Source organism: Oncorhynchus tshawytscha, linkage group LG30, assembly GCF_018296145.1.
Source record: "Oncorhynchus tshawytscha isolate Ot180627B linkage group LG30, Otsh_v2.0, whole genome shotgun sequence".
Taxonomy (NCBI): domain Eukaryota; kingdom Metazoa; phylum Chordata; class Actinopteri; order Salmoniformes; family Salmonidae; genus Oncorhynchus; species Oncorhynchus tshawytscha.
This window is the reverse complement of record NC_056458.1, coordinates 18,261,753-18,276,880: the sequence shown is the minus strand read 5'-3', so window position 1 is coordinate 18,276,880 and position 15,128 is coordinate 18,261,753. Positions and strand designations below refer to the sequence as shown.

The 15,128-nt window shown below is 48.5% G+C and overlaps 2 protein-coding genes across 2 annotated transcripts; both read left to right on the top strand.

The window, feature by feature from the left end:
- Positions 1 to 396: 396 nt before the first annotated feature.
- LOC112228622 (protein sprouty homolog 3) lies at positions 397 to 10,283 on the top strand. Its single transcript, XM_024394089.2, has 2 exons — positions 397 to 1,396; positions 9,235 to 10,283. The coding sequence occupies exon 2, from the start codon at positions 9,324 to 9,326 to the stop codon at positions 10,278 to 10,280; it is 957 nt and encodes a 318-aa protein (XP_024249857.1). The 5' UTR covers positions 397 to 1,396; positions 9,235 to 9,323; the 3' UTR covers positions 10,281 to 10,283.
- Positions 10,284 to 10,574: 291 nt separating this feature from the next.
- Positions 10,575 to 11,827, top strand: LOC121841379 (protein SON-like). Its single transcript, XM_042309193.1, has 2 exons — positions 10,575 to 10,876; positions 11,078 to 11,827. The coding sequence occupies exons 1-2, from the start codon at positions 10,575 to 10,577 to the stop codon at positions 11,760 to 11,762; spliced, it is 987 nt and encodes a 328-aa protein (XP_042165127.1). The 3' UTR covers positions 11,763 to 11,827.
- Positions 11,828 to 15,128: the final 3,301 nt, after the last annotated feature.

The following is a 15,128-nucleotide window of genomic DNA, read 5'->3' as shown; positions in this document are numbered from 1 at the left end:
CTTGTATAAAGGTTGAGTGACAGCTTTGTGACAGGAGTGTCTGACCTGTGTCTTATGAGGGCTTTTGATAGTTTGATAGTTCCTGTGGCTCCCCAACCCCTCTCTCTCACCACTCTCTCTCTCTCTCTCTATCTCTCTCTCTCTCTATCTCTCTCTCTCTCTCTCTCTCTCTCTCTCTCTCTCTCTCTCTCTCTCTCTCTCTCTCTCTCTCTCTCTCTCTCTCTCTCTCTCTCTCTCTCTCTCTCTCTCTCTCTCTCTCTCTCTCTCTCTCTCTTCTCTATGCATTCCCCTCCAACCTCCTTATTTTCCTTTTCTCCCTTGCTCATCTGCTCTTTTGGTCTTCCTCGCTGTCTCCCTTTTTTCTCCCACTCTCACTTCCTGTCTTTTTCTCTCTCTCTCTTTTCTCTCTCTTTCTTGTGCTCACTCTCTCCCTTTTTCTCCCCTTCTCTATGTTACCTCTCTCTCTCTCTCTTTCGACAGGCTCTGCTCATAGACTCATATGGAACAGTACCTGAGGGAGAACAAATGAGAGATTCAGTTTCAGCCTGATGATGCCACTTAGCCATTAACTATCTGCAGCAAACATGTAACCTCCACGCTGAACAGAAGCCTCCCCTGCTTCCCTCTACCATTCATGTCCAACCCCCTCCCGTCCTCCCTCCCTCCATCTCTCTCTCTGTGTCTCTCATGCACTCACTTACACACACACTCTCGGCTCGCAGAGAATGAGAGGATAAACGCACAGACAGGAAGGACTGACCCGAGAGAGTTAGAGTGAGAGACAGAGCTAGAGAGAGAGAGAGAGGGAGCAAGAGAGCAAGGGGGAGAGGAACAGAGAGAGTGAGAGAGACTATCCAGCATTCAGTCTTTATGCTTTCAGCGAGAGGAGAGAGAAAAACTACAGAGCCATACTACTGCAATCTCCCTGACTGCTGGGATATTGGAACTCCTTCACTTTTATTTGTTAACTTTTTTCACAAGCTTTCCTTATTTTTTAAGATTACAATTATTTGTTAATTCTGAAGCGGAGGACCTGGCTGTTACTTTTTCTTGTGTTCTCTGGGATATTTCTCACGACACTCTGCCCTCTGGTCTCCACACTGTGGACCAGAGACCTCTCTGCCCCTGCTGTGCCCCTGACAAGGCATTGTCGAACGGCTGCTTGTCATTTGGGCAATTGGTTGATTGTCGTCAGGGCTGGGTTGTTGCTTCTTCATCTTTGCGGGGAATGACCCTAGGAGGCGTGGGATTGGTTGCACTCCAGGGACGCTCCTGAAAAGACTGCGGAGGGGACTCAAGGCGCTGTGGCCCCACGGAACTGAGAGAGCCGCCCCTCCCCCTCATCAACCCCAAGACGCCCCATTTCACTGCAGCATGGATCTCCCCCCATTTAGAGGTAGGTACAAAACAACCCCCCTCCCAAAATACTGTACCAACCCACCCATCTCTATTTTATGAGAAAAAAACACTAAAAGCAGGTGATCAAAGAGCTTTTACCAGACTCTCACATGTATTCTTTATATTAAATGTAACTCTGTGTTGAAGTGGCCTACTTTCTGTAGGTTCTTTGCTATCCCTACTGTTTAAAGCTTTATATTGCTGGGAGAGTGGTGTGGTGTGGTGTGTCTAACTGGGAGAGTGGTGTGGTGTGGTTTGGTCCGGTATGTTGTGTAACTGGTTTATTTTGCTGTGTCTAACTTGGAGAGTGGTTTGGTGTGGTGTGTCTAACTGGGAGAGTGGTTTGGTGTGCTGTGTCTAACTGGGAGAGTGGTTTGGTGTGCTGTGTCTAACTGGGAGAGTGGTTTGGTGTGCTGTGTCTAACTGGGAGAGTGGTTTGGTGTGTTTAATTGATGTGGTGTGTGTAAGTGGGATGGTGTGTAAACTGTAACTGGGATAGTTTAGTGTTGTGTGTTTAACTGGTGTGGTGTGTGTGTGTGTGTAAGTGGGATAGGGACATGTGGGGTTGCCATTGATTGTTCTCAAGGTCGGATACTGTATGTCAATACCCATCTCCGCTGTGCCTGACTGGAGGGGCGGATGGATGAACGAGGGATAGAGGGATGGCATGAGTGGAGAGGGTTTTTTCTAACACCAGGCCAGAGGAGTGGCTGTTTGAAAGAATACTCTTGTGGAAAGTATTGAATTTGACAATTATGTATAAGTTTGGTTGTAAAATGCATACAAATGTATCTCTTCATGTTCCAAGGTTTAATGTTTGGAAATAGGGGCTGATATAAGTGAAATACGTACATACAAAATTATTAGGTTTAAATAACTAATACGCTTTTAAGAATCTGCAAATTGAGTTTGATTTTTGTTTCTGCCTATTTTATAATGTTGCTGAAAACATTTTTTTAGAGAAGTGAAGTATCACAAGTGTGTGTATAAGTTGTGAGAGAGAGAGGATGTTGCGTGGCATGACTGGTATTACTGTTTGGAACCATTGGCCCACAGTGGAAAGGGGAAATCACTCACTGTGTCAGACAGGGTGATGTGAGGGGTGACTTATCTTTCTTACTCCTACTTACACAAGATGGTGGGCTACACACACATACATACATGCATGTGAACGCACACACACGCACAAACGCATGGTTTCTCTCTATGCCTCAACTCCTTCGGTCTTTCTTATCTCTTACTGTCTCCAACTACTTCCAGTCTCTCCCACATTCCACGTTTTGTTCACGTTCACTATCTGCTACTTTATCTTTATTAGTATCACTCTCTCTCTCTCGCGCTCTCTCTCTCTCTCTCTCTCTCTGATGTGGTCTTCCTATCTCTCTGTGTGCCTCCCTCCTTCTCACCTCCCTTTCTCTCTCTCCCTCTCTCTCCTGCCCGGACTTGCTGGTCTGCAGTGTCTATTTCAGTCCTTCCTGGGGGTCGGATTCAGCACATCCGGAATCTCATACAGTTTATTGTCATTCAATCCTGCTGCACTCCCGGAGGGGCCAGAGGGTGGCCCCTGGGTCCCGCTGCCTGACAGCTCACGCACAGGGGAACCAGACACACACACAGACACACACAGGCAGACAAATAGCCAGGGCCCCCATTCAAATGTGGGTGGGTTGTTTTCGTGTCTGCGACCCATCAAGTGCCAACCCAAATGAAGGCCTCAACTGCAAATATGCAAATCTGGAGGGGAGGAATGAAAGAGGGTGAGGTGTGTGTGCTGTGTGTGTGTGTGTGTGTGTGTGTGTGTGTGTGTGTGTGTGTGTGTGTGTGTGTGTGTGTGTGTGTGTGTGTGTGTGTGAAGAGAGAGAGAGAGAGAGAGGATTGGAAAATGGATATATCTAATGACATATTCCCTGTAGGAAGCTGTGGGCTGAGAGGAGGAGGGGAGAGAAGAGAAGAGAGACGAGGAGGCGAGAAGAGGAGAGAAAGGAGGGGGGGGAAGAGGAGAGATGAGGGGAGAGAAGGAGGAGGGGAGCGAGGAGAGGATAGATGAGGGGAGAGAAGAAGAGAACTGTTCCACTGTTATCAGCAATACCATCAGATCAGAGCGGAGAATAAAGAGAGGAGGGCCAGGGCGACGGGCAAAAATAGCTCAACATCATGTTGTCATCTGCCACCCTCAGCCATTCACATCACCATTAACACCATGATACCACACTGGTCCAGCAGTCAAACCAGTATTTTGACTCACTGTGTGTGGGGGCTTTGTGTGTGTGTGAGAGACACACAGTAAATTAACACTAGGCCATCACTCTCTCTTTCTGTTTTGCACTCCAGATGTTGCTTTGGAGTCCCTCTCCCTCCCTCTCTAACTGAGCTGAGCTGAGAGGAGCAGGGTCCTATGTGGCGATTGTTGTGAGTAATATGTGCTGTGCAGCTCTCTCTAGTCCTCATCCTGTTCCTGCCACAGATTGGATTACTGTGCCAGGGAGGGCAGGGGAGCAGGGGAGCAGGCCCTGGCTGCAGAGAGAGAGCCCCAGGGCAGAGCAGCGAGGCAGGGCTAACTCACCACTGATACTCCCCTAGCGCACGGCCCTGTCTTCAGGTTACCTCTGACGGCAGACTGGCCCAGTAAACATCAGCCCTGAGCTCTCTCGCTTATCCTCTCTCTCTCTAAATACACTGAGTGCACAAAACATAAAGAACACCTTCCTAATATTGAGTTGAACCCATTTTGCCATCAGAACAGCCTCAATTCGTCTCCGCATGGACTCTACAAGGTGTCAAAAGCATTCCACAGGGATGCTGGGCCATGTTGACTCCAATGCTTCCCACAGTTGTGTCAAGTTGGCTGGATATCCTTTGGGTGATGGACCGTTCTTGATACACACAGGAAACTGTTGAGAGTGAAAGACCCAGCAGCGTTGCAGTTCTTGACACAAACCGATATGCTTAAAAATACTTATTTAAACTGTCTCCTCCCCTCATCTACACTGATTGAAGTGGATTTAACAAGTGACATCAATAAGGGACCATACCTTTCACCTGGATTCACCTGCTCAGTCTATCTCATGGAAATAGTTTTGTACAGAAGGTATATGTATATACAGTATCTCCCTTGCTTTCTTTCTCACTTTCTCATTCCCATTTGCCCTCTTGCTTACCGTCCCCCTCACTCTCTCTCTCTCTCTCTTCTGTGCCTTGCTCTCTCCCTCACTACTCTCTCTCTAGTCATGTAATTGTTTCACTCTCTTCTTTCTCAATCCCCTTGTCTTTTTTACTCTCCTTTGTTTCTCTCTCTCTCTCTCTTTATCTCACTCTTTCTCTCTCTCTCTCTCTCTATCTATCCTGCATCCCCTGTATCGATGTGCCTCCTGCCCAGACCTGAAAGGCGAAGTCTTGAATTCCTTCTCCTAATTATTATTATTATTATTATTTTATTTAATTTTTTTTCCATCTGAGGGCCTGAAAGTTGTGTGAGGGGCACACACAGAACGACAGAGTAAGGAGGAGGTGAAGGGATGAACAGATGAGCGAGAGGAAGGAGTGTGAATGCTGTTGATATCATGGAAGGAGTGAGTGTTGTGTCCCTCTGGGTTTGCATCCGACCCAGATGATAAAAGCAGGAGCAGACACGTAAAACAGACCTCCCAGAGCCAGGCAGATACAGCAGGCAGAAATAACTCAGCCAAGTATAGGAGAGGAGCCATGTCTTGGCTAGATGCTGTATTGTAGAAACAGATCTGGGCTGTTCTACCTTTCCTCATGTTGCTGTATCTATGCTTTCTCACTATGTACTGACACCATGTTCCCCAGCTGCCCTAACCCTAACCCCAGCCCCTGCCCTAACCCTAATCCTAACCCCATCCCTTGCCCTAACCCTAACCCCAGCCCCTAATCCTAACCCCAGCCCTAACCCCAACCCCAACCCTAACCCAAGCCCCTAACCCCTGCCCTAACCCCAGTCCTGTCCCTAACCCCAACCCTAATCCCAACCCCTGCCCTAATCCCAACCCCTGCCCTAACCCCAGCCTTATAACCCCCTTCCCTAACCCCCTGCTCTAGCCCCAGCCACTGTACTGAGCCTGGCCCCAATACGCTGCTCCTGCCACAATCCTATTCCCCATCCACATCCCCACCCACAGCCTGTGAGTGTCAGTTATCGATCCTCTGGCATCCACACTGGTTAGATGAGAGAAGGGGATGAACATGGAGGGATGGCTGGCTGGCTGCATTCTCTCTTACATCTCACTTTACAGAGCAGTCGGCCTGCTCAGCTGGTGGCGTTAGGGTGGGACGGAGCCCGGTGGGTAGGTGGAGGGGGAGAGGGAAGGATTCTGGGTAGTGGGAGTTGACTTCCCAAACATGGTTTCCAAGGCAACAGCTCCCACAAGGACAGGGCTTCCGACCCCTTAAGTGGGGGGAAAGAACAGCCAAGGATTCTAATGCTGCTCCAAATGCAACATGTAAACATTGCCGTACTGAATGAGTCAATAGTATTCACGCACAGCTGTCGCTCTCAGAAAGCATATCTGTTCTGTTATAAAGGGTTATAAATGTGTAATGCAGAAACAAATGAAACAGTAAAACGGAAAGTTTAACACTTGAGATAAAATGTCTGTGTGATTTACATTTTTGCAGATGCTCCTATCCAGAGCGACTTACAGTAGTGAGTGCATACATTTTCATACTTGTTCATACTGGTCGCCCGTGGGAATCAAACCTGGTGTTGGAAGTGCCATGCTCTACCAACTGAGCCACACGGGACTGTGTGTGATCAGAGCAGATTGAGTTATGTATCTAACAGGAAGTAAAGCAGATGTCAGTCTAGAGCAACAACAGGGCTAGCCCATCTTACTCCTCAGGGGATACTCCCCTGGCTGCAGGGTTTGGTTCCAACCCAACTATAATACACCTTATGCTAATCAGCTGCTCCTCAGGACCCTGGTTAGCCCTAGAGTCAGGTGAGTTATAGTAGGGTTGGAACAAAAGCCTGCACTCTATCCTCTTGTGACGCAGACCTAGAACGGTTTATGAGATCTGTGAGGAGACCAAGACCAGCTGAAATGTTTTTAGTTGTATTTTATCGGGAGTGGTCCAAGCCAGAGAAGAGCCCATCTCTTGCTCAGCGGTGAAGGGCTTGGTCACACGTTTATAGCCTGAACCCTGCCCTGGTCCGGACGACTCTACATGATGAGGTCATGGAAAGAGTCAAGCAGCCGGCTTCTCTTAACAATTAGATGGTCTGATAGCTGTGTAGTGGATGGGTGCTGCTTCATTTGAAGTGATTACTCTGAAGGGCTTCCCTTCCCTCCATCTAATTTGGAAATGCATTCTGAGCTTCCGGCCTTATCTTCACTGTATGGCTGCGGGGTGGTGGTGTGTCTGGGAGTGTGTAGACATACGTTTGTGTGTGTGTGTGTGTGTGTGTGTGTGTGTGTGTGTGTGTGTGTATCTCTGCACTTTTGTGTGTCTGTTTCAGTGTGTGAAGACATGTGTACGTGTAATCTGTCTTTGTCTACAGTATGTGTGTGTGAGGTTGGATTTTATCGTACCTTTTGCGAGAGCATTGTTGCCAGAAATTCTGACGGCAGATCCCCGGAAGGCTGGTTCATGTACAATATATACATTCTGTGGGCTGCCACAAAAAAAATTAAAAATAAATTCATAAGTACAAAGTATTTAATAATTTTACATTGGAAACGGTAAAAAAATTGCACCAACCTCTCATCCCATTCCACCACCCAACCACATCCAACCGCCCTTCACTCTGCTATTCTTAATGGCTGTTTCTGACTATGGATTTCCGTTCCTGGCTGTCAGTCTGTCCTTCCATCCCTCCATCTGTCCTCTCCCGTCTCTCTCCTCCATCTAATCTGCTCATCTGGCTTTCTGCTTTAAATGCTTCTCCATTTGGCCTGATTACTCTGATTACGCTCCTGTCTCCCTCCCTCCCTCTCTGTCTGTCTCTCTCTCTGTTTGTCTCATTCTCTGCGAGGGCTTGCTGGCCTCTCACAGAGAAATGAAGGGAACTATCCCCTCAGGCCATTTGGCACGGGTGCAACAAGAGGAGAGGAGGAAAAGGACCTAAAAATCAGAACCAGATGTATCAGGGTATCGAATAAAGCACGTAACAGCCTGTTGAACACATAACAGAAGATTCTGCTGCATCTGTTGTCATTAGGATTTGTAGCAGATATTCAGAGGGTATTTTTGTAGGTGCAACATCTTTACTAAAACTCACATACTGTATTATTCAAATAAAATATGAAAAACGTTATTGTCCACAGAATGTGGAGTCGTTCCCTGCTACATTATGTCCCTGTGATGAAACAAGCCAATGTGTTTGTGTTAATCCCAGGATACTAATGTTTTCCATCTACATTCCAATATCCACGTTGTTCCTGTTTGTAGAGGATAAGGCTGAAACAAAAGGAACTTTTTAACAGGGGCAATTTCTCTCTCCCTTCCACACCCCAGATTGGGTTACTACAATGACAACCTAGGACCTTGGTGACACTCATAGCAACTAACACACTGCAACGTTTTCCCCAATTCATCTCTGTATATCTTCGGATAGGCGGACGGACAGGCAGGCGTATCCAATTCCCTTCCTTTCTTCAGAGCGAGTGTGTGAGTGAGTGAGTGGGTGTGAGTGGGTGTGTGAGTGAGTGTGAGTGTGGCTGAGTTTACACAGCCAGCTCAATTCTGATCTTTTTTCACTAATTTGACTTTTGACCAATCACATCAGATCTTTTTTAGAGCTGATGTGATTGGTCAAAAGAGCTACTAGTGAAATAAATATCAGAATTGGGCTGCGTATCTCAACGCAGCCAGAGAGTGAGCTGTGTAGGGGAACAGATGCTAAATTACAGGCCAGACTAATCACTTTCTCTTTGACCCTGCTTGGATAATAGTTATACTCTCAGCACTAGAGAATTTCAAAATCAAATCAAACTTTAATTGCCACATGCGCCAAATACAACAAGTGTAAACTTTACAGTGAAATGCTTACTTACAAGCCCTTAACCAACAGTGCAGTTGTAACGGTTCTCTTGTGGTGAAGGAGAGTCGGACCAAAATGCAGCGTGTAGATTGCGATCCATGTTTAATGAACAAACGTAACACGAATCTAAATACAAACACTACAAAACAATAAACGTAACGAAAACCGAAACAGCCTATACTAGTGTAAACTAACACAGAGACAGGAACAAGGACACTAAGGACAATCACCCACAAAAAATTAAAAGAATATGGCTGCCTAAATATGGTTCCCAATCAGAGACAACGATAAACACCTGCCTCTGATTGAGAACCACTTCAGACAGCCATAGACTTATCTAGAACACCCCACTAAGCTACAATCCCAATACATACACACCACATACAAAAACCCATGCCACACACTGGCCTGACCAAATACATGAAGATAAACACAAAATACTTCGACCAGGGCGTGACAGCAGTTCAATGTTCATAATGATGTTGATAATATTGCCTATGTGGATATTGGGTCTATTTGTGTCCAGTTTATATAACTCAGTCACGTTGCTCAGGTCAGGTCTGCTGAACTGCAGTATAGGTCCACTCTACTGCATGTACAGTTTTACCAAACATGAGAAGTCAAATATTGAAGCTGTCTGCATAAATTAGTTGTGAGAAAGTGAAAAGTACATTGACTTCCGGCTTTCCAGATGTGTTGTAAGTGGTAAAGAGTAAGGAAGAGTGATGAGCTGTTTGATGTGGTTTCTTTTAGGGGTAAAGAGGTGTGAGTTTCCTTAACGTGTTCTGGGATGAAATGTAAGTGTTCTAAAATGTCTATCTCTCCTTCTGTTCCAGGTCTCTCTGATGTGCCGTGAGAGGTGTGACTCCCCCGTCCCTGCCCCAGTCCCGACCCCATCCCCCTCCCTCGTGCCCCTCCTTCAAGGATGGACCCTCCCCTGGGTCGTGGCCCTGCCCCAGTCAGGATGGACCTGGATGGGCTGGACCTCCAGCAGGTGCCTGTCCTCTCCCTGGACCAGATTCGCTCCATCCGGGCCAGCAATGACTATGTGGAACGCCCCGTGGCCCTGGACCACACCTCACATTCTGGCTTCTTTTACACCCACGACGACCGCTACCCCATCACCCATGGGTACCCCCCTCAAGGTTACCTTCATGGTTACTCTCAGGGGTACCCGTCCCACGCCCCTCTCCCCCGGAGCCAGAGCCAGCAGCAACACGCCCACCTGACCCATCTGAGTCGCTCCAGTACAGCCAGCTCAGCCATGTCCCGGACCAGCGCTGCCTCCGACCAGAGACTCCTGGCGGGTCTGACGCCCTCCCACTCTGGCCTGGCCTCAGTGGTGCGCTCCCAGCCTAAAGGAGAACTCAAGCCTGAGGCTTCCCTAGGTAAAGGCCTGGAGGAGGGAGAGGACCTGGGCTTGCACCTGTTTATCTGTGAGCACTGTGGGAGGTGTAAGTGTCAGGAGTGCTGCGCTCCGCGGAGCCTGCCGTCCTACTGGGTCTGTAGGCAGCGCTGCCTCTGCTCTGCTCAGAGTGCTGTGGAGTACGGCACCTGTCTGTGCTGCGTTAAGGGCCTGTTCTACCACTGCTCCGCTCAGGACGACGAGGACAACTGTGCCGACCGGCCCTGTGCTTGCACGCCCGCCCACGCCTGTGCTCGCTGGGGTACCATTGGCCTTCTGGCGCTGTGCCTGCCCTGTCTCTGCTGCTACCCACCTGCCAGACTGTGCCTCGCCCTGTGCCAGCAGGCCCACGACCGAGCCACCCGCCCTGGCTGCCGCTGCAGCAACACCAACACCGTGTGCCGCAAGATCTCCACCTCCAACCCCAACCCCGGGCATGCCCCCTTCCGCAGCAAGTCCCTGGAGAAGCCTGTATGACAGTGGTGCACCTGGAGTCAGTCATCGCCTGGACAACGCAGTCTTTGACAACATTGCCATGACAATGCAATCGCCCCGCCCAGCCCGTCGTGATCTACCTACTGTGACCTTTCACCTTACATACTTTCCATACCTCTTCTTTTCCTCCTGCCTGAAGAGAAATGACCAAAAGCCTTACTGTACTTTACTGTAACTGTATTGTACGTGTGGAAACTCGAGACGAAACCTGAAACCGCCTGGTGCTTTTTGCTGAACTGACTGCCAAACTTAACCTTACTGTGTTACTGTGTGGGCATGCAGTCTCTACCTTCCCCTTACTGTGTGGGCATACTGTCTCTACCTTCCCCTTACTGTGTGGGCATGCAGTCTCTACCTTCCCCTTACTGTGTGGACATACTGTCTCTACCTTCCCCTTACTGTGTGGGCATACTGTCTCTACCTTCCCCTTACTGTGTGGGCATGCAGTCTCTACCTTCCCCTTACTGTGTGGACATACTGTCTCTACCTTCCCCTTACTGTGTGGGCATACTGTCTCTACCTTCCCCTTACTGTGTGGGCATGCAGTCTCTACCTTCCCCTTACTGTGTGGACATACTGTCTCTACTTTCCCCTTACTGTGTGGACATACTGTCTCTTCCCCTTACCTTTTCCCTTACTGTGTGGGCATATGTCTCTACCTTCCCCTTACTGTGTGGGCATATGTCTCTACCTTCCCCTTACTGTGTGGGCATATGTCTCTACCTTTCCCTTACTGTGTGGGCATATGTCTCTACCTTCTCCTTACTGTGTGGGCATATGTCTCTACCTTCCCCTTACTGTGTGGGCATACTGTCTCTACCTTCCCCTTACTGTGTGGGCATACTGTCTCTACCTTCCCCTTACTGTGTGGGCATACTGTCTCTACCTTCCCCTTACTGTGTGGGCATACTGTCTCTACCTTTCCCTTACTGTGTGGGCATACTGTCTCTACCTTCCCCTTACTGTGTGGGCATACTGTCTCTACCTCCCCCTTACTGTGTGGGCATACTGTCTCTACCTTTCCCTTACTGTGTGGGCATACTGTCTCTACCTTCCCCTTACTGTGTGGGCATACTGTCTCTACCTTCCCCTTACTGTGTGGGCATACTGTCTCTACCTTTCCCTTACTGTGTGGGCATGCAGTCTCTACCTTCCCCTTACTGTGTGGGCATACTGTCTCTACCTTCCCCTTACTGTGTGGGCATACTGTCTCTACCTTTCCCTTACTGTGTGGGCATGCAGTCTCTACCTTCCCCTTACTGTGTGGGCATACTGTCTCTACCTTTCCCTTACTGTGTGGGCATGCTGTCTCTACCTTTCCCTTACTGTGTGGGCATGCAGTCTCTACCTTCCCCTTACTGTGTGGGCCACTCTACTGTAGATAGTACTGTGGCTATTCTCTGTGTGCGCCTGCCTGGCCGACCAGACCGTTACTCAACAGACCAACCTCACTGTGCTGTGTGATGGGCTGGGGGTTGCTCTGTTAGACTTGACCTATTTATTTATTGGACTTCCTCTTCAGTGAGGTAGAGCGATAGAGAGAGACACAGGTAGAGAGGTAGCGAGAGAGTGAGGTAGAGCGATAGAGAGAGACACAGGTAGAGAGAGAGTGAGGTAGAGCGATAGAGAGAGACACAGGTAGAGAGGTAGAGAGAGAGTGAGGTAGAGCGATAGAGAGAGCGGACCATGTGTTACATGTGAGTACAGTGAGCAAGCTACTAGTACAAATCCTAACACGGCCATTAAATAAAAGGGGTCTCTAGCAAATGTGTATTCCAGGCATGACAGAGACAGAGACAGGGTGGTCTACAGGGTGGTCTACAGGGAGTCTACAGGGAGTCTACAGGGAGTCTACAGGGAGTCTACAGGTGTGGGCCTCCTTCCCTCCCCTCCCTCTCTGAAGAGGCATCCTGGAGCCGACACACTGAATGGACATACAAGATGTGGCAACGAGCGGCCATGGCAGACATTTTGTCTGAGGCTGATGCAAAGACCCTTTCCTAATGGTGGATCAAAGACACACACTCTGAAACACAAACATGTATTACTGTTTGACACACCAAAAAGGGACCATGATGTACCCGGAGAATCTAAAGTGATTAAGCTCATTTAATATGGAAAGCACTGTGAGATATAGAGGTGAATCGTCTGTAGTGTTGCCCAGCTGTCTAACTAACAGACTAACCTGGGGGCCTCCCTTATGACCAGGCAGTGTGTGTGTGTGTGTGTGTGTGTGTGTGTGTGTGTGTGTGTGTGTGTGTGTGTGTGTGTGTGTGTGTGTGTGTGTGTGTGTGTGTGCGTGTGTGTGTGTGTGCGTGCTTGCTTGCACGAGCATGTGTATGTGCACAAATCTTTGTGTGTAAGTGTGTGTTCTTACCTGTGTATGTACAGTATACACTATATATATATACAAAAGTATGTGGACAACACTTCAAATATGTGGATTTGGCTATTTCAGGCACACCCGTTGCTGACAGGTGTATAAAATGGAGCACACAGCCATGCAATCTCCATAGAGAAACATTGGTAGTAGAATGGCTTTACTGAAGAGCTCAGTGACTTTCAACATCGCACTGTCATTGGATGCCACCTTTCCAACATGCCAGTTTGTAACATTTTTGCCCAACTACAGCTGCCCTGGTCAACTGTAAGTCCTGTTATTGTGAAGTGGAAAAGGAGCAACAACAGCTCAGCCGCAAAGTGGTAGGCCACACAAGCTCACAGAACAGGACCGCCAAGTGCTGAAGCACATAGCGCATAAAAAAGTGTCTGTCCTCGGTTGCAACACTCACTACCGAGTTCCAAACTGCTTCTGGAAGAAACATCAGCACAAGAACTGTTCGTTAGGAACTTATGAAGTGGGTTTCCATGGCTGAGCAGCCGCACACAAGCCTAAGATCACCATGCGCAATGCCAAGCGTTGGTTGGAGTGGTGTAAAGCTTGCCGCAATTGGACTCTGGAACAGTGGAAACGCGTTCTCTGGAATGATGAATCACGCTTCTCATCTGTCAGTCTGATGGACGAATGTGGTTTGGTGCATTCCAGGAGAACGCTACCTGTCCCAATGCATAGTGCCAACTGTAAAGTTTGGTAGAGGAGGAATAATGGTCTGGGGCTGATTTTCATGGTTTGAGCTAGGCCCCTTAATTCCAGTGAAGGGAAATCATAACGCTACAGCATACAATGACATTCTAGATGATTCTGTGCTTCCAACTTTGTGGCAACAGTTTGGGGAAGGTCCTTTCCTGGTTCAGCATGACAATGCCCTCCATGCACAAAGCGAGGTCCATACATACATGGTTTGTCGAGATCGTGTGGAAGAACTTGACTGGCCTGCACAGAGCCCTGACCTCAACCCCAATGAACACCTTTGGGATTAATTAAAATTCCGACTGCTAGCCAGGCCTAATCACCCAACTTCAGTACCCGACCTCACTAATGCTCTTGTGTCTGAATGGAAGGAAGTCCCTGCATGGGGGACCATCTCCATATTAATACCCATGATTTTGAATGAAATATTCGATGAGCAGGTGGTCACATACTTTTGGTCATGTAGTGTATATGTGAGTATGTGTGTGTGGGTGTCATGTCCCCTCCTGTGTTAGTGTGTGTCGGGCCTGTGTATGTTTGCTGTCAGCAGAAGCCTCCTGTTTTATTTTTAGGTTTCCTCTCCGCGGCAGGCTGACGCCAGACTTCCCTGACCCCTCACCGCCTGTCTCTCCCCTCCTCACCTAACCTGCCTGTACCCATCCCTCAGCCTCCCCTAACCCATTCCTTCCTCCCCTCTCCTCTATTCCTCCCTCCATCCTGATAGCGTTGCTGTCTACCGTGCACCAAAGAGATGGAGCTACCCCAAATTCCCAATACAGAGGGATATCATAGGGCATGGACAGTAAGCCAGATAAGGCTTAGGAAGGGAGCCAGATAAGAAATTTTACATCCGTTATAGATCCTTTCCACTGCGTCCACAACACATTATGCATTTTGCATGGTCAGGGCTTTCCTCTTCTTGACAGATTCCTCTGGCCAGTTTGATCAACCTCAGGCAAGTCCTCCCCCCGACCCCACTGGGGGGTGGAGGGGGGCTAGCTAACACCTTCCAGCATCACATCTTAGCACCCCTTCCCTCCCAGTTACATTCCTACTAACTGTATGGACTAAGTAAAGGTGTCAGTGTGCTTCAGGTTGGCAGTTCAGCAGGTCAAACTGAACAAGTGCGCTCACATACTCTATTAGAAGACCATCACTTGATAAATGAGAAAGAAGCAGCAATAGTACTGTTTGTCCATTCTGAGACGCTGTAGCCAGAATACACAAACAATCCTTACTGTTGTCTAATCACCAATGAAGAGGCCTAGACTTCGGGTACCGATTTCTGCTTGTCTCGAGAAAAAGTTTAGTGTGCTCGAACAACCGAAAACACCCTTGCCGAAGACCAAAACGAACAAAAACGTCAAAAAATGTTGTCATAATATATTCAGTCACTATTCCAAACTGTTTCGGCTGGGAAGCATGCAGACGCTTAATAGGTTCCAGTCCTCCTTCTCTGGGAGTTGATCTCTGAGAGGAGGCAATTAGCTGTATGATAGCTTCTAATGGGGAAGGAGGGAGGGATGGAGGTGAATGGAGGAAAGTCGAGTGTGGGAGAGAGCTGTGGAAGTGGAGAAGGGAGGAAAGAAAAGGAAGGGAAGGAGGAGGTTGTGGACAGGGTGACTGTCCGTTAGAAGGACTGATGTTGGAGTGAGTGAAGCTGTGGGAGTGAGGTCATACCATTCCAACATTGGGAGATGAAGAACAGGCGAGGAGGGATGGAGGGACTGAGGGACTGA

Bases quoted from the DNA above. Each gene is read 5' to 3' on its own strand.
- LOC121841379 (XM_042309193.1), top strand. From the start codon at position 10,575: ATGCAGTCTCTACCTTCCCCTTACTGTGTGGGCATACTGTCTCTACCT. The intron at 10,877-11,077 runs GTCTCTACTTTC...GTGTGGGCATAT, and splicing joins CCTTACTGTGTGGACATACT to GTCTCTACCTTCCCCTTACT.
- LOC112228622 (XM_024394089.2), top strand. From the start codon at position 9,324: ATGGACCCTCCCCTGGGTCGTGGCCCTGCCCCAGTCAGGATGGACCTG.